At 42.4% G+C, this 19,200-nt stretch overlaps 1 protein-coding gene across 2 annotated transcripts in view; it reads right to left on the bottom strand.

Moving 5' to 3' along the window:
- The window catches only part of psd2 (pleckstrin and Sec7 domain containing 2), a 52,454-nt gene that overhangs the window by 11,957 nt on the left and 21,297 nt on the right, over positions 1-19,200 (bottom strand). For both annotated transcript variants that reach the window (XM_032510895.1, XM_032510896.1), the window contains exons 3-5: positions 16,135-16,872; positions 1,762-1,959; positions 589-669 (exon numbers count right to left, since the gene is read on the bottom strand). In XM_032510895.1, coding sequence (XP_032366786.1) covers positions 589-669; positions 1,762-1,959; positions 16,135-16,872 — 1,017 coding nt within the window. The remainder of the gene's footprint in view (positions 1-588; positions 670-1,761; positions 1,960-16,134; positions 16,873-19,200) is intronic.

Here is a 19,200-nt window from a genome sequence, read left to right as displayed (position 1 = left end):
CTCCCCAAAGGGGGTTACCATCTCCAACAGAAACCACTGTTCCAAACAGCTCTATTGTAGTCCAGCCTTTACTTCAGAGACAAACATGCATAACTTTGTAACACGTTATATTGCTCGCCTAGCTGCTAGCGCGGCACACCTTCATACTCTACTTCTGACTGGCTAGTAGTCCTTACCTAGCTACTGGGCATGTGCAATTCCCAACCAAGATGGAAAAGAAGTGAGATGTCGCACTCTGTAGCTAAAACAGAGAGCTCAAAACACAGGGTGAAAAGAGGATCTGCAGCAATGTGCAGTAATTGCTGCTGAAAATGAGCAGAGCATGAGCACTTTAACAACAGTATACTAATCTGAAGTGCACAAACGAGGGCTCTTAACTGAACACGGTGGGCTGAAGTCAGCAGTTGGAGACAGCAACATGTCAGGTACAGGGGAGTGATGTACTCCGCAGCGCTCAGCTACACTGGCTAACTGTACTCAACACGACAGCTTGATTAGCACAAAGCTAATGCTTTGTGATGGGGGGGGGGGTGCATGTGTGTAAGGACATCACACACTCATCACTTCCAAGTGCTGACTGTGCATTACCTCAGGGCTCGATCCAGCGAAAGGCCGGAGAAATCAAAGAAGCTCAGGTACTCCGATGCCACCAGCTGGCTGAACTCATTACTGCAGAGAGAGAGAGAGAGAGAGAGAGAAGAGATAGGAAAGGAGATAGAGAGGAGAGAGAGGGGGGAGCGAGAGAGAGAGAGAGAGAGAGAGAGAGAGAGGGAGAGAGAGTCAGCACATCAATGTGGCACTAAAGACGTATGAATGCGTTTTAGAAATGTTTTTCTTGACAAATAAAGTACACTTGTGCAGATGTGTTTGCTTGTGTATATTCTTACATGTCCATCTATGTGTACATTATGTCTGTGTTGCTCATACTGAACACATGTAACTATGTAAACATGTTTTCATCTGTTTCTGGCTATTTGTCAGTCCTTTAGTCATCATGTATGCACATGTGCAGTGTTAGGGGAGGAACTAGTTACATGTAGCAGCATAATTTAATTACAAAATAAAGGAAACCGTAATCCGTTACAGTTCCTGGGAAGAAATGTGTGTGTTACTTATGAAAATGTCCATGATTCAATTGGGGGTTGCATCTGTATAATTTCTGTAAAAAGATAGGCTATATGTTGAATAATGTATATTTTGTTGCTTTGCATGGTTTTCATGCGCACAATGTCTTCTTTTGCCGTTTCCGGCCACAGACGTTTAGTAAAGTTGTATGCGATTCAAAAAGTTATTTAATGTAATAGGTTACATTACAATAATAAAAGAAATAGTTGCAGTACTATTACATTTGAAATAGGGTAACTTGTAAACAGTAACCTATTACATTTCAAAAGTAAATGCTGGGAGACAATTAAATATCTCATATTCTTGACCCAATACATCGGCGTCGATATGGCAACAATATTGAAGGGTTGATTATTGGTGCATTCACAAAATATTTTCACAATGAGATTTTTGATATATATAAATAATAATAAAAGGCAATAAAGGCAAATAATAGAACAGCTTGTAATTCTGGTAAGTTCAGAAAATGACATAACTTTACTGTATTGCAGCCTTTAAAACCAGGAAAAGACAACAGTTATGCCATGTTATGATTTCCAAAAACTGAGACGATATCAAGCCTCATATATCGATATCAATATAATATTGATATATTGCCCAGCCCTACTGCACAAGTGTTAGTGTGTGTGTGCTCACTTCTTGCCCAGGTGTCTGGCCACGTCACAGCGTTTGAAGCCCTCGAGGTGATAGAGGCGCTTGGCCAGCCTCTTGGCGGCCTCGCAGTCGGCTCGGCAGCCGTTGGCCAGAGTGTCGGTGCTGCCGCGCTCCAAACGCTCCAGACTGCCCAGATCACACTCCTCTGAGTCAGACAGCACGTCTGGGAGGTTGGCATCACTGGAGGAGAGAACATACGCACACACACGCACAAACACACAAACAAACAAACACACAAACAAACACACAAGGTGCCTTTAGGTTAATGAATGGAACACGTGTCCGTCGTTTCACGCCCACACACTAGACTAGACAAAGGAAACTGAAATGCTGAGCATAAAACTCAATTACATAAACGTATGTTCACATACACGCAAACAAAAGTCAAAATGAGGTTTGAATGACTTGTCATGACGCTGACCCAGTTTCGTTTAATGCGTCAATCTATAAGCTGATGAGATTGGCCAAGCAGCTTTCACCTGCCGCAATCTCTTCCAAAAGGCTCCACTCATCTCAGACTGTAGAGTGCTGTAATATTCTACTTTTCTATTCCTCTGTTTCAGGCACATGTAGACCGATTATTGGCCCTGGCCGATACGATTGGCCCTGCCTGAGAACCGATAAAGTTATTAATTAATTAATTAAACGTGTGCTACTTTGGCTCAGCTGCAGCTCTGCGTCTGTCCTTCTGCTCCGGTTTCACTCACCACTGAGTCTGACGTAATGCCCCCCCCCCCCCCCACACACACACACAACACTATCTTTTACTGTGTGTTATGTGTGTTTGAGTTTGTAACATTCCAAAATCTTAATTTTGACTTAAAGATTTTCATTTTCACTGTACATGCATACCGGTTCCAAATATCGGTTATCAGTTTAATTAACTAATAATAACTGGTATCGGCCCTAAAAACCAGTATTGGTCAATTCCCAACAAAAGTGAGCTTTTCATGTATAAAGGCCCATTTAGTGAACAAGTAATGATCTCTCTGGCCTCAACGACTCCCATCAACTTGCCCATGAGCAAAACACCAAACTGAACAAGCATATGGTCCATCTCACGCTCACTGTCTATCACTCGGCTGTCCATTCCAGCTGTGAATGGGTGTATCTGTGTGATTATGAATCAGGGCGTTCCCGCAAAACACTGAATGTACTCGATCACCCCTGCAGGGGTAGTTAAGGTTAAGAAACAAATCGACCATTTGCCAAACAGTTGAAAACACGAGAGTGAACACGCAGCTTTCACTGAGTGATGACTTGCAAAGTCTGCATGTATGACATGTTCTTGAACACGATGTACCCTATTTGATGTTATAATCCTCTTCTTTAAATATTAACGTAGTAATGCCTCAACCTGAAATGCATTGACAAGTTAAAGATACTGAATTGTAAAATTCTTGGTAATGATTATCAGGCTCTTTTCAGCTTCACCAGACTTCCACTTCCACTTCTGCAGCTGCTATCCGCTTCTACTTGAAGGGACATTTTTTTTATAAAATAGAACAGAAAGACAGGAAAGTGGGCTGGATTTGACCCCGGGCCGCTGGCAAGGACACAGCCTGCATGGGACCAGGTGAGTTAGAGGATGCCCCTATTTAAGGCAAAAATTTCAAAGCACCTGCAGGGCTATTGAGTGTAAATAATGTTTGTAGAACCAACAACAGCTGACTCAACAAAGAAAAGAAGACTTGAAGAGATGGGCCGTCAGTGTAGACTGCAATGCAGTGTCTTTCTCAGGGACACAGTTTAATGAACTAATCAGGCTTCACACTCTATACAGCCATTAGTGTCATCAAGAGAACAGAGAGAACCAATGCAAGAGTATTAATTAGTGCCCTACTTATTTATTTATGACTTACTGAGGTAGTTTGATTAAGATATTGAGTTGTGCTCACCATACTGCGTTGCACTGTGTACTTTGCTACACACCACAGTCCATCAGTGAGTTAAGGAGGGAGTTAATTAAGCCTGTTGGTTTGGTTTACACATAAAAAACAACTCTTACAGACAATACATCAATCATTCAAGCAGAATAGCAGGACATTTAATATCATGTTTATGTTCAAATGAACAAACTGCACTCTATTAGTTGTAGTAAAACAAATAAAGCACAAAACATCCATTCAAGATTTATTTCTTAAGAATAAGACTCCACACATTTACGTAAATCAGTCTAAATTTCATTAAGTCATTTCCTGTCTGTGTGTGCATCTGCGTGGCAATGTCAGCATTCTCGCCAGATGATTCAGATGTTTTTTTGCATAATCAGATCAGACCAATTGCATTACCCTTACAAATGTAATACATTACGCGCTGTGGTCGTAGGGATTTGCTGGTTACCATGGATACAGCGGAAGCCAAAGTGTCCTGTGCTAGAAGAAGAAGAAGTAAAGGGATTGTGTGTGGACTACCTTATGACTGTCTAACACAATTTCACAATGTGGCACGAAGGGGTATTAGACAAAAACTGACAAATAAACCAAACAAGTATCCATTAGAGGGCCCTGATTTCTCTACTTCAGGCAAGGGTATACTGTCCTGTCCTGACTAATTCATTAGGCTCTCAGAATCACTCATCTGGCCCCTGACCTTGGACCAATTTGCCTCTGAACACACCACAAGGAGCTATTGCCCCCAACAACACAGCTCCCAGGGTCACTGGAACACATTACCCCTCCACCATGACGAGGTGGGTCACGCCAACTACTCCAACTTATCGTGGGGGAGCATCACCGCCAAGAATGACTATAAGATTGTAGATAAGAGTCGGGTGAAAGCTGATAATTTGCAGGGTGCCAGGGCTCCACCTCAGGGACAGGGTGGAGAGTTTGCACATCCGGAAGGAGTAACACCCCCGCTATTTCTTGTGGAGAAAGAGCCAGTAAAGGTGGCTTGGGGATCTGAAAAAATAATGCTTCCTGTATATGACTCCCTCTGGAGATATTCTGGACATGTTTGAGAAGGAGGAGATGATTATGCTAAAAAAAAAAAAAACTGCATTACCACCAAGATACAGAACCCTTGGGACCCAGACAAGTGGTTAAAAAAAAAGAAAATTGGATGGATTGAATATGGACATATGCACTGAGAGAGACACACACACCACACACACACACACACACACACACACACACACACACACACACACACACACACACAAAATAAAATGAGTCTGTAGTAAACCATCAAAACAATATCTAGCCTGGTGTTTGCAGTGAAATTGCTTTCGCTTGTCTGACCATATTAATTCACAAGACTCAGAGAGACCTCATAAATCATTCAACGCTCATATCATTCATGGGGCTAAAACGATGCCGGGCTCCCCAATTCACTGCCACTGGCAATAATAGAGCCAACACACACACACACACACACAACATAAAACAGTAAGAGAGACACAACATGAAGTGTCAAATATCTAGTGCAGCCCTTTTGTGCGGAGAGACTTGGCGTCACTGGAGGCCAAGTGGCACACACAGTCAACCTATTTGTCTATCTAAAGGCACCATTCTGTATCCCCAGGCCACCCTTATTCATCCACTGTGACCGCCACTCAGTCTGTGTGTGTGTCAGAGATAGAGAGCATGATGGTGCATGCCAGTGACTCACATGCTAATCTCTTTGGCTTTGCATCACCCTTACCTACACTTAAAAGGTGTGTCTGTATGTAGAGTGTGTGGTGTGTGTGTGTGTGTGTGTGTGTGTGTTGTGTGTGTGTGTGTGTGTGTGTGTTTGTGTAAGAGAGAGAAGGGGAGGATCTCTGTGGCATCTCCTACCAGGGTAACTATTATGGGATTAACCAGATTATCAAACTTTGGTTATTTCCCAGACTTTTCTTTCATTTTCTTTGATCAATAGATAACTGAGGGAACACACACGCACATATCAGAGCTCTTTTCTCTTTTTCATTTCTCTTTTCTTTCCGTTTGTGTGTTTTTGTGTATATGTGTCAGACAGGTCGTCTGCTTGTAGATACAATCTGAAAGTAAAAACTGTTGCAATATTATACTCCTACATGTGAAACAAAGACACAAGCCTAGAAAATGAGACAGCATGACATGTATCCACATGTTTTTTGTTTTTTTTCTGGGTTATCAACTAAGGCCATGACGGGAAAAGTTGCTCATTTTGACTTTTTTAAGTCAGACATGAAAATAACAGTTTAGAGCAATAAGGCATCTTGAAGTAGGCTATAGCTACACATCTTCACGTCATACCTCAATTAGAGCTGAAACAATAATCCATCTATTGATTAGTCCCTGGACAAAATCAACAATCATTGTGATAATCAACTTCCCATTTTAAATCATTTACCAAGAAGAGGTCCTGGTTCCAGTTTCTCCAATTTAAGGATTAGTCATGATTTATCATTTTTATAATTATTGTAAACTGAACAGCTTTGAAGGCGTCACGGTGAGCTCTGGGAACTTTTCTGACATTTATTTATAACTAAACAATGAATAGATTATTCAAAAAAAAGGATCTTATTTATTGATCATGAAAAGAATTGTAAGTTGCAGGCCCATCACACTATAATAACTATAACCTAATCTTGCCTTACATTTTATTCTAAATAATAAGTCCTAAGATGAAATGCAAATATATGGTAAACCGCTGTAATTGATTACAGGCACTTAAAGCCCCTAAAGGAATAGGCTATACAACATAAGACACAAAAATACCGTTTAAATGACTTGTATCCCGATGTTGGTATCACACAGCTTGCAGAAATAGAACAGAAGTACTATAGAGATCGTTTGCCAGAGTTAAGTAACAGTACAGCCACCTCACTATTTCCATTTGCCACGCAGCATATTGTTAATGTTCCCACCCATTTGCACGTGAAATCTTAAAACAATTCCTGATCTTTCGAAATATGAAACTTACAGTAGTTGCAGCAAAAGGTCGAAGTGAACATCATATTCCTCTTTCCACATCGTCTCTCGGAAAATTGGAAATCAGCGGTGAAATGCGCGCTGAGGTCGGACCGCCTCATCATCCAGTCGTCGGTAAAGTCCGCATCGGCCCGGCTTATTATTTCACTTCAAGCCAAATCAGTTTTCTTCAAAGCGGAAGTCAGGTCATAGATATTAACAGCCTATTCTGTTGACGAATGAGACCGTGGCGTTATTTCACCACAGTGTCAACAGACTCGGAATGTATTGGGAGTTTTTCCTTGAAGTTTGTTGGATGTCTCAACGCTCCACAGAGGAGAGGATGTTGGAGGCGGAGCAACCCACTACCCAGACTTTTCCTGATGAATTACTGTTCCTAGTGGTGGCTTTACAATGGCCTTGTGTGTCCCAGCCAACACAACTTCCTCTGCATTTAAGTGAAAGGCTCTGAGCCAGCAGATCAGTTCAGTTATCAGCAGGACGTCCTGTATTTGGACTCGGTTCACTAAGCAGCTTTCCAGCATCTAGTCATATCATGTGGTTATTTCTGTACATTACTCTAGTGTATCGCTTCGACACTGATGCATGACAGAGTAAAGCTGCCTAAAAGGTGTAACCTAAAATGATGAAATCTATCGGAGGACATAACCTACCTGTTATGTACATTACATGTAGCCTAAGGGTGCACATACATAAAAATAATCCTCACACACTATGTACATGATCATGCTCCCCACCACCATCCAACCACACACACACACACACACACACACACACACACACACACACACACACACACACACACACACACACACACACACACACACACACACACACACACACACACACACACACACACACACACACAGTATTTTTATAAGACCCTGACACATCCCTGCATGCTAACCCCAGCTTCTATATCCCTCCTTCCTCTTTCTCGTCTGGTGGAAAGAAGAAGAACAGAAAAATCAGAGGACAGAGAGGCAGCTTTAGGCTCAAAAGTACAAACTTTGGAGGATGAGATGGGAGATGAGAATGGAGACAAACCCCTGGAGGGAGTTTGATTGGTAGTTTGGGCAGGCACAGACAACAGCAATGACTAAATTTCCACAACAAAACTGAAGTTTAGTCAGCACTGGGACCAGAATACTTGTATAGACCACGCAGATGCTGCTGAATGCTGCTGAATGCTGATCACTCATCAGTTTTTTTAACTCATGGATAACCTTTGTCATTTACACACCATGAACTTTTCAGACAGCAGAATACTAAACCCGTTGACCACTGCAGATGTGATGTTCTCATGGCAGCCAAGTGATTCCATGTTTGGAGCAGTTAGCCAGAGATACTTGAGTAAGTGCTCCTCGCCAACATATGCAGCCTGTTAAAAGGAGTCCTTATGTTGTGCTCTTCAATCAGTAGGCCATACTGTCATAATGCCAAAGATAGAGTCAGAAGGCAGTTTAAGCTTTCGTCCAGCTGTGTCCTAGAAACCAATAAACTCAAAACAGAACACAAGGTCTACATGTGTTTTGTGGCAAAGCCTTTCCAACATGGTCCCCGGGGAGTCCTGTGTGGGGTAAAGCTCTCACTCCAGTTATATAAAGACCAGGGCCGTCACTACCTGCCATCCGGTCCTTGTAGCATGTAACTGGAGTAAAAGCTGTGTCTGTATTCTTGGCAGCAGGAAGTCAAACTTGTTTTTTTAGCGGGTGTTGGGTTCCTCAAGGGATGTCCTTTGACAAGATTGTGTTTGTGATTTTCTTGGATAGGATCTCAAGGTGCAGCAGAGGGGAGGAGAGGGTCCAGTTTGGGGACCTCACAATTGCTTCTCTGCTCTTTGCTGAGGATGTGGTTCTGTTGGCTTCATCTGATCGTGACTTCCAGCATGCACTGGGGCGGTTTGCAGTCGAGCGTGAAGCTGCCGAGATGAGAGTCGGCACCTCCAAGTCTGAGGCCATGGTTCTCTGCTGGAAAATGGTGATATGCTTCCTCTGTTTTAGGTGTGAGTGGATGGCCCAAGTGAAGGAGTTGAAGTCTCTTTGGGGTCTTGCTCACGAGTGGGGATAAAATGGACAGACAGATTGTTGCGGTGTCAGCAGTAATGCAGGTGCTGTACTAGACCGTTGATTTATCAGTTGATCTATCTAGGGAGCTCCGACATCTGGAGTGACCTTGGTGTAGAGTCGCTGCACCTCGGTGGTGATAAGGAGCGATATGAGTTGGTTCAGGCATCGGATTAGGATCCATACTGGATGGCTTCTTTTGGAGGTTTTCTGGGAACACACTGGAGAGACTACATATCTCATCTGGGATGGTAACTTCGATATCCCCCAGGAAGAGCTGGAATATAATGCTGGGAAGAGGGAGGGATGTCTGAACTATTTTACTTTACACAGGCCTTAACATACCAGGAACGTTTTTTGTGCGTTTAATTTGCACATCAATATATTTTAACTGTTGTTTTTGTCATGAGTACTTTCACCCAGGGCGCGAATATGTCATTCTGAACGAGCTGGATTCTTCTGAGCTTTTACACAGCGAATAGACTCAAAGACATTGTTTACTAAATACGACGTTCATAATACAACAATAGGAAGCTGTGTATACGCCAAACTGGACTACTTTCGACCTTGACAAAGACAGCGTTTACCAGAGACACTCCTTTCGCTCTCTCTCTCGCACGCTCACACCGCCGTCACTTTCTCGCTGTTGCTTCAGGAGTATGCCACAATACAATATTATTGCAATTTTAAACATATTGCAATATTCTGCAACCTTTTTTCCAACTTCTAATTTTTCCCAATTTCAAATGATGTCCCCAAAAGAAAACTTTGTCAACATCTGTTTTATATAAAAAGATTCTTTTCTCTGTTTGTTCGTATTACTTCAATTTTATTGCTGCAAAAAGGGACAAACTGACCAACACATAAATAATATATAATAAAAGATCCATACACGGCACCTGTGTACCTGTGTATCAGTATTGCCACTGAAAATATCGTGATACTATGCTGTATCGATTTTTTCCCCCCATCCCCAGGAGACCCAGGAGACCCCCAACTGTCTCAAGGACATGATGAGCTGGCGCAAATATTCAAACCTTTTTTTGAACAGCTGTCACAAATTTGCAATTGTAATATCTAGAACCAGCATCAAACACTATTGGTGTTGAAAATTGATATTGACAAACTATTACTAAACTTACTTGCTAAATATGATATGGATTATAGGACAACCTTCAAGATTGTCAATGTAAAGAAAAGATTATGACAACTAAATGACATAGAAATGTCACAGAAATGGCTTTACTAACTTAATATAGTAAATCCCTAATTAATTGTTTTTAAAAAATCCTGGATCTTCAAAATACACAATAATCTGTGGAATTTAGCCAGTGCACTTATCTGTATCTCAAAAAACGTATTCCCAACATGTTCTCAAGATGTTTTTAACCACGACACAAACATGTACATGTAACACATAGATTTGCAAGAACAAAGATACATATAACCAGATAACAGCAATCTCATGAAATGTAATAAAGTAATTACAGCCCTGGGTACAATATTGCGGTATGGTTTGCTTTAAGTCTCCCTCTGTCTTTTTCTTTTGCGCACACACACACACACAGACACACACACACAGACACACACACACAGACACACACACACACACACACACACACACACACACACACACACACACACACACACACACACACACACACACACACACACACACACACCAAAAACACCTACTCAGCAGCAGACAATGGACAATGGTGACCTCTTTTGGCTGGGTGAGACTAATTGTGTTCAGGTGTGGTATTGTGTTTGTTGAAACACTGAACAGCTTCATCTGACAACAACTAAAGAATAACCTCTACCTAGTACAAAAAAACGCCACAAAAACAAAACAAAAGGTTTTGTAGAGTCTGGCTTGATTTCCAGTCAACACATACAGGAAGTGTTGACAGACACCTCAGAGGAGAGAAGCCTGTGGTAAGATGAACCTCATTCAGCCAAAACAGCCATTGGTACAGTAAGACTGTGGGATGTGTCAGAAAACATGGAGTCAAGCTATAAATAGACAGGGATAAATCTGTCGGTGTCGAAATGATTCAGTTAGTTTGTGGGTCTGTGGCGAGAGGGTGAAAGAGAGAATTTGTATGTATAACAGCTTGCTTGTGTTGCAAAAGTATGCGTTGCATGTATTTATGTCTACGTGTGCAACTGTGTGTGTGTCCATATCAATGGCTGACTGAGAGCCAGGCAAGGATAATCTGCAGGATTTTCAGCAGCGCTGTAGAACCACGCTAAGGGTTTTATTCCCAAAATGACATCATGAAAGATGAAGAGTGTGTGTGTGTGTGTGTGTGTGTGTGTGTGTGTGAGAAACAGAAAAAAGGAAAAGAAGTGTGAAAGATGTATATGAAAGCTCCCATAGTTGCGCCACTGAGCAGGCATAAAGATGTACGACTAAACACATTTTTCTTTACGCATGCATGCTACTGGCCCGTGTGTCCTTTAAGTGTGTGCGTGCATTTCTGCACTCGACAGTGTATATGAAAGAGATTAGTCCACATGGCAGAGCTGCTTCTCTGATATGGAAACAACTGCGCCTGGCTTTTATCTGCTCTGCTTGGGCTTAGATCTAGTAGGCAACGGGGATGAACACACACTCCCCAAACGGATACACATAGAAACATACGCATGCATGCATGCATGCAAATGTTCAGCCGGTTATATTGCACGTGTATGAGTAAAAAGTATGCATAAGCCAAGGTACGCATACTATGCGCGCATTTACTATGACGTTTGAAAACGAGTTTGTGCTTTGATGTGATTCTGTGCATAATGGTCTCAAGTGACATATCCAAGTCAGTGTTTCTCCCTTCTCTGAAGCATTTCTTTGTGTGTTCTTGTTTGTCTGCACGAATGCTACTCTACACTACAGGTTGCATTATCACCTAAGTAGCATTCAACTAGTTGTCTCCCCTGTATAGATCTAGAGCTGGCTATGTACAGTAGTGAAATGCAGGCAGGCAGACAGACAAATAGCCGGTTTTAATGGCAGTTTCAGCAGCCGCTATATAGATTAAAGTTAAGCTTTAAACCTAAATGATGGTCCCCACAGGGCACAGAGGGATACAACTGTTAAAGTAACAGATGGATTGACTAACTAATCAAATAGCCTAATGTAATTGACAGTCTAATCTAAAATACAACCTAATCAACTGACTAACTGCATAATGTTCAGGCTGAAAAGCCTCAGAACTAAGAAGCAAGTTTACTGACTAAGACAGTGACACAGCACATTAATTGACTGCTTTAAAAGAAACCTTGTTATTTCCATGTGTTGGATGACTTATCTACAACATCTGCAATACTTGCCAATGTTTCCTATATCCATGTAACCTGCTGCAGACTTGAGTTCCTTCATCCACTGATGTCAGAATAATCAGTCGTAGTAGGGAGAGGAGCTGCAGGGAGAGTGTGGCTGAGGTGAGATTAGGTTTCTTCTCTCCGCCGGGGGCATGGAAGTTGAAGCTTGAATTTTGGACAGAGTCTGTATGCACGGTGCAACGGTGCTAAAACACTGATGCAAGGTTCCATTTGAATATCGTTGATACACTGAAAGCATATACAGTAAGACATGGAGTATTACTATTTTGGTTGCATGCATGTTAGACGTGTGCAACTGATTATGACTAACAGTTTTTGTCGCATTTTCAGACACAAATGGTGATCCAACTGCTTTAAATGTTTTCCTGAAAATACACACCATTTTGTGTCTTTCATCGTTTTGTCTTTTACATACACTCTTTATCACCAGTAATAAAAAGCATTGTCTTTTACATACACTCTTCATCACCATTTATAACAAGCATTGTCTTTTACATCCACTCTTTATCACCAGTTATAACAAGCATTCTTCCTGTGTGGCCTTGTTTAGAAAAATGCAAAAAAGTGTTCATAGACTGCTAAATATTTATGCATCCGGTAAAAGAATGGCTTTTAAGTTCTTTGACCACGGTAGGAATGTGGCTCTGGGGCAAAGTCTGTGTTTTGGCCCCCTGACTTTGATGCAGACTGAAATTGCTCAGCAAATATTGGATGAATTGCCATGGGATTTTGTACAGAGATTTATGATGTCTAGGGGATCAATCCAATGACTTTAATGATCATCGGACTCATCCCAAGCTCCACAATAGCCTTGCCTCAGATTTAGAGCTTTTAGAGCTAAAAAGCTTTAGTGTTGTTTTCTTATGTCTAGTCTGGTTTTGCTCTGTAGCTTGTGAATATGAATATGATTTGAGTAGTACTATCTACTAGCAAACAGAAACTCTGGGTGACAGGCAAACACATGGACCATCTGACCCATAAAACAACTAAATGTCTGCCAAGATAGTTGACTGACTGACTGATTAACTGCCCACATTTTATCCATAGCTTTGCAGTTGCTGTGTCCTGCAGTGAAAAAGACTAGCTGTCCATGAAGCCCGGAAGTGCCAACATGCGTAACTGCGCCAATTCTGTGGCCAACCACTGGGAAGAATGGAGGTAGGGAGAGGAGAGGAATGAAAGATAAGAAGCAGCAGCAGGGGAAATGGAGGAGGAGGTGATGCAAAGAAGAAAGGAGGGGGGGTGGTACGGGAGATGAGATGAAGTGAGATAAAATAAATAACACGGAGAAATGAATACTAAGGCAGGAGGTAAGATAGAGCAAACAAAGAGATGGTGTGACAGTGAAAAAGAGAGAAAAAGAAATAAAACAGGGAAACACATGTTGACAAGGGTGAGATAATGTATGTTGCAGCCTTTGTAGCTTGTGTTAATAACTGTTTTGCTTTGACACACACCCAGAATCATAAAGAGATGTGGATTATCATAGCTCTGTGTGTTCTTAATAGTACACCAAAAAATATTGTGTTTTTATTATTAGCATGTTAAGCCATTCTACTTCAAGCTACTTAAATTGAAACTGGGCTGAAAAGCAATTCTTAAAAAATTATGCATGCTGCTTCTAGAGAAGGACAAGGACTGCATTGAATTGCTAAATGCTTGCAACTCCTCCCTTTAATATCCTAAAGAACAATTGCTTGGACATCTAGGACTTCTACTTCATGATAAACTGGATACTGTAAATGTCTTTAAAACTTAAAATATCCCTTTAAGACTGACTAGCAGATGTATCCACTCTAGATTTAAGTGCTCCAATGTCTGACAAGCTGGCATAGAGCAATAATCACACACACACCAACACACACGCGCACACACACACACACACACACACACACACACACACACTCTAAGACCCTGCTGGGCAGAGGAAAGCTGAAGACGATGATGTCATGACATAAACAATAGCTCATTCAGTTTGGCGCTGGTGGTCAGGAAACAAGACCGTGCTTAAGGACAACATCTGTAGATGGGGGGGAGAGAGAGAGAAAAGTAAGGAGAGCCGACATCTTAAATCCTCGGTTCATCCTAAAACTCATACTGAGCTGTGGATGCACCAGGAGTGTGTGAAAACAAATCCCAGCAGTTAGCTGAGCTGATCATGGCGAAGGTCTGTGCATCTATTTGGCATTTCAGTATGGTTGTAACTGAAACGGTGCAGCTGGGGGGGGGTTCTGGAGAACAAGCCACAAGGATTGTATACAAACCAGCCAGCCAGACCTATAGCCATAGTTCAGGTTACATGGCTTTTCCCATGTGTTTCCTGTTACCCCCTCCCCCTTCAGTGGCTCTGCACTGTCTTCCTCAACCCTCTTTAGTGCTATTAAGGTAATTAGATGAAAGAAAGTACTGTCAGCTGCTGCTGTATTCCCCGCAGTTCCTTGGGGGTCTATGCAAATGATGGACAGAGTGGGTGAGTTAGAGATCATCACATAAAATCTCAGCGTTGTCATAAATATCAGATGGCTACTGGAGACAAAAAGAGAAGGATACTCCTGCGGTTCAATTCATTACAGTGACAGACCCCATGTGGCTTGTTTCAAAGTGTATACAGTTCAAGTGTTAATCTGTTATATGGACCCACATCACAAGTCCAACAAATTTGGTTCCCGTTCAAGGAAGGTTTTTGTCATGCATAAACCTTGTGTAACTTGGCAGCACTGGAGTTTATCTCTCCCTACTGTGCAAATACGCTTTAAGCAAGATGGTTTAGGTAGGAAACACCCCAGCAACAATGTGCCGGGCTGCTTCATGAACGTTCTGTTTGGTTTACCAGGCTCTCCATCACTACAAACAGGGGAAGGAGCGGTTTCATTTCAAATGCAACAATACTTTACCAGTCCCCCTGACTGCATTATAATGTAAAAGCTCTCTGACTCCATTTTTTTCAGTTCTGCCTTTTTGCTTGCTTTTTGCTGTTTAAGCCTGTTGTGCAAATGTTAAATTCACACTGAAGTGCACAAAGCTATCCAACCATCTATAGTAACAGTTTCCCTTCTCTCCTTTCCCAAAGATATGGAAGATTTGGAGCTGAGCCTGGTATTTTATGTTGGTTGGTTCGGTAGACTGGTAAAGATTTGCCTACCAGCTGAGTTTACATCTATGGACAAATAACTTCCTTTAGAACCACCAGGCTGCCGCACTGACCCCCAACCAACCTCAATGCCCCCTCTCTGAAAGCCCACAGCTGGGTCTCACTACGCTCACGCCACCTGCTGGTTAAGCCAAGGTCAAAGTATATTAAACCAATTACAGTTCAGGATAACAGTATGATATCTACACAAAGCCTCCGCTGCCTGGCTGCAACAGGACACAATGGAATCTGTCTTTATAGTCTAAATATTAATTTAACTGTGTTAAACATGCAAAATGTGAAATAACCTATTTGCTATGGTTGTTCAAAGACAGGCCCATTCTACATCTAAAGCTGTGTGTATGCCATGTTTCTTCTTCATGGATGGTTTGATAATGGCAAAACAGTCGTGTGCCTTTGCAGATATATGTATTTTCTGTTACATTCAGAGAGATTTACATAATAAAGAATGAAGCACAACTTGAAAAACCCAGAAAGTAACATCATAATCACTATCTTTGTAATATCTGTATATACATCAAAGCTGTGTAAGTATAAAAAACTGCATGCCAAATTCCTAGTTGTCAGTAGCAACAGGCACCAGTTAAAAATTGATTATTTTTGTACACTGTCTGAGTAGGTTTTAAAAAATATTGACTTTGGGGACTGCTAGTGATAATATCAAAAAGGACAATGTGTCAGACAACAATGTACTTTGATAACACCCCCTCTCTCAACGACATATCCCACCTGAAAATACAGAATAAAGAGCTGAAATAAAAAACTGCAACTATTTTCACCAGAATTGTGTAATTTATCTTCACACAAAACCTGTTCCCTCTGTAATATGTTTAAAGGTGCTGTCAATACATACATGACTAAATTTAGGGCTTAAATAACCCAAATCTGGCCTCCTTACCTGACAGAGTTGATCATGGCTCCACAACCTTCCACGGCTCCCCGGGAGTCGCTGTGGTATCCGTTAGGCATGGCCCAGCGTCCGGGCTGGCTCAGCACAAACTCTGACCTGCTCCCCGGTATGGTGGTCCTCAGCGGGCTTCCTCCTACTCCAGCCACAGCTCCAGCTTCACAGAGAGTGCTCTCCCCGGCCTCTGGCCCAGCCTCAGCTCCTTCTTGTTCCTGCACCGTTTCCAGCTCCAGCTCCAGGGGTTCAGGGCCCTGTAACAGCGCCCTCTGTTGGATGAGCGGCGTCAGTGGCGCCTCGAAGCTGACGCAGCTGTCCGTCTCATCTGTGAGCGACAGCACGTCCAGAGAGTCCAGGCTGCTGTAGCAGGTCCCGCCCCTCAGCAGGGCAGACTCTACGATGCGCTCGAACGTGGAGCTGAAGCCGTCTTTGTTGTCAACCCTACCCTTCTCCCTCTCCTCCTGCTCCTCCTCATCTTCCTCCTCCTGAGCATCAACCTGCTCAACAATCTGCTCAAACGCTGAGCTGAAAGTGTCCTGGTTTTCTCTCCCGTCTCCCTCTTTCTGGACCTCTTCCTCCTCTTCCTCTACCTCTGTGTCCGCCTGTTCTACAGTCGACTCAAAGTTAGAGCTGAAAGTGTCCAAGTGTGTGGGAGTCCCCTCCTCGTCTCCTCCATCGTCCACCTCGCCCGCTTCATTGTCGTCTTCGTTCCCACCTATGCCATTTGCCAGTCTGTTTCAACGTGGAGAAAGAAAAGGAAAGTGTGATATTATCTTTAGCATATGACTAATACATTAGTCATAGGCAGTTTCTTTGTTGAGATTGGCACATATCATTCATTTTCATTGCTGAAATCATTCTTCATTCAGGAGAAGCACTCACAATGGGCAAATATTTCAGCTTGAATAGCCACACTGACAATTCAAAATGAAAGATGAAAAAGCCCTGTCCAATTGGTTACTTTGTGAATAGCTGGAAGCTAATTTCCCCTGGTCTGTCAAACCTCCACTATATCAACCCTTTTAGCTGTAAAAATATGAATCTATTGTGGTGCTCTGTGCTTGCTGATGATGGAGAAGAATACCTTGTTAAATTGGTTTTATCAAAGCTTGAAAAAGCCTTATTTACGTATAAAATAGCTGTATTTTTGTGTTTGTGTGTTAAAGGTGCTCTAAGCCATGTCACACGTGGTTTAGGCTACATTTGTTTGTCATATAAAGCAAGCATCTACTCACTATCTACTAGCTGCCTGTTCCCTGAAAACACTGTAAAAAACATCTCCTCACTATCTGCTAGCTGCCTGTCCCCAGAACACACTGTAAAAAACATCTCACTATCTGCTAGCTGCCTGTACCCTGAAAACACTGTATAAAACATCTCCTCACTATCTGCTAGCTGCCTGTCCCAGAACACACTGTAAAAAACATCTCCCACTATCTGCTAGCTGCCTGTCCCCTGAACACACTGTAAAAAACAATCTCCTCCATTCTGCTAGCTGCCTGTCCCCAGAACACACTGTAAAAACACCTCCTCACTATCTGCTAGCTGCATGTCCCCAAACACACTGTAAAAAACATCTCCCCACTATCTGCTAGTGCCTGTCCCCTGAAAACACTGTTAAAAACACCTCCTCACTATCTGCTGTAGCTGCTGTCCCCAGAACACACTGTAAAAAACATTCCTCACTATCTGCTAGCTGCCTGTCCCCAACACACTGTAAAAAACATCTCTCACTATCTGCTAGCTGCCTGTCAGCAAACACACTGTAAAAAAACATCTCCTCACTATCTGCTAGCGCCTGTCCCGAACACACTGTAAAAAACATTCCTCACTATCTGCTAGCTGCCTGTCCCCAGAACACACTGTAAAAAACATCTCCTCACTATCTGCTAGCTGCCTGTCCCCAGAACACACTGTAAAAAACATCTCTCACTATCTGCTAGCTGCCTGTCCCCAGAACACACTGTAAAAAACATCTCCTCACATGCTAGCTGCCTGTCCCAGAACACACTGTAAAAAACATCCCCTCACTATCTGCTAGCTGCCTGTCCCCAGCAACACTGTAAAAAAACATCCTCACTATCTGCTAGCTGCCTGTCCCCAGACCACTGTAAAAAACATCTCTCACTATCTGCTAGCTGCCTGTCCCCAGAACACACTGTAAAAAACATCTCCTCACTATCTGCTGCTGCCTGGCCCCGAACACACTGTAAAAAACATCTCCTCCCTATCTGCTAGCTGCCTGTCCCCAGACACCATGTAAAAACATCCCCACCGCACACTTCTGCTAGCTGCATGTCCCCAGAACACACTGTAAAAACATCTCCCACTATCTGCTAGCTGCCTGTCCCCAGAACACACTGTAAAAAACATCTCACTATTTGCTTGCCTGGGGGGGTTAGTGCGCAAAAGCACAGAAGGAAGGGGACAGAATGAGGTGGAGGGAGGGGCGCGCTAGTCAACGTCAACAAGAAGTAACGTCACCCAACATCGCTTAGAGCACCTTTAATGTATGGCTGAGCCTTTCATAAAACCACCAGTTTTCCATTTGCCTATTTAATATTATGCATTTTATTTCATCTATATTCTTCTCACAAAGCTCTCACTAATTAACTAATATGTCTTTTTTTTTAAACTGTTCACATACTGCCCTTCACTATCTTTGTAGGTTTACAATTGGATTACTGAGTCCTCCAGCTCTTTGAAATCCCACTATTTTACTTCCTTGTTTGTTTTCTTTCAGCCTGTTCATTTTGTAAAATGCAAATAAGGCTAATTATGTACCAGAGACCTTTACTGAGAAAACCTAAAAACTTCAGTTGGCCCGTGTGTGTGTGTGTTTGTGTTTTAAGTGGCGATCAACTGCACTCATGTGATACATGTGCATGATTGTGCAGATTGTCATGTCAATACATAATACAGTCCCTCCAGGATTTCACGATGTCGCCAATTCACGCAAATTTAACCAAACACCGTGACTTTGGTGTGACTTGCAAGTTTGACCAAAACACCGCAACTTTTCCGCAAATTTGACCAATAACCAGAGTTTCCCGCGACTTA

Source organism: Etheostoma spectabile, unplaced genomic scaffold, assembly GCF_008692095.1.
Source record: "Etheostoma spectabile isolate EspeVRDwgs_2016 unplaced genomic scaffold, UIUC_Espe_1.0 scaffold273, whole genome shotgun sequence".
NCBI classification, from domain to species: domain Eukaryota; kingdom Metazoa; phylum Chordata; class Actinopteri; order Perciformes; family Percidae; genus Etheostoma; species Etheostoma spectabile.
Note: the sequence above shows the minus strand (reverse complement) of the source record. Positions and strands in the feature narration are given on the sequence as shown.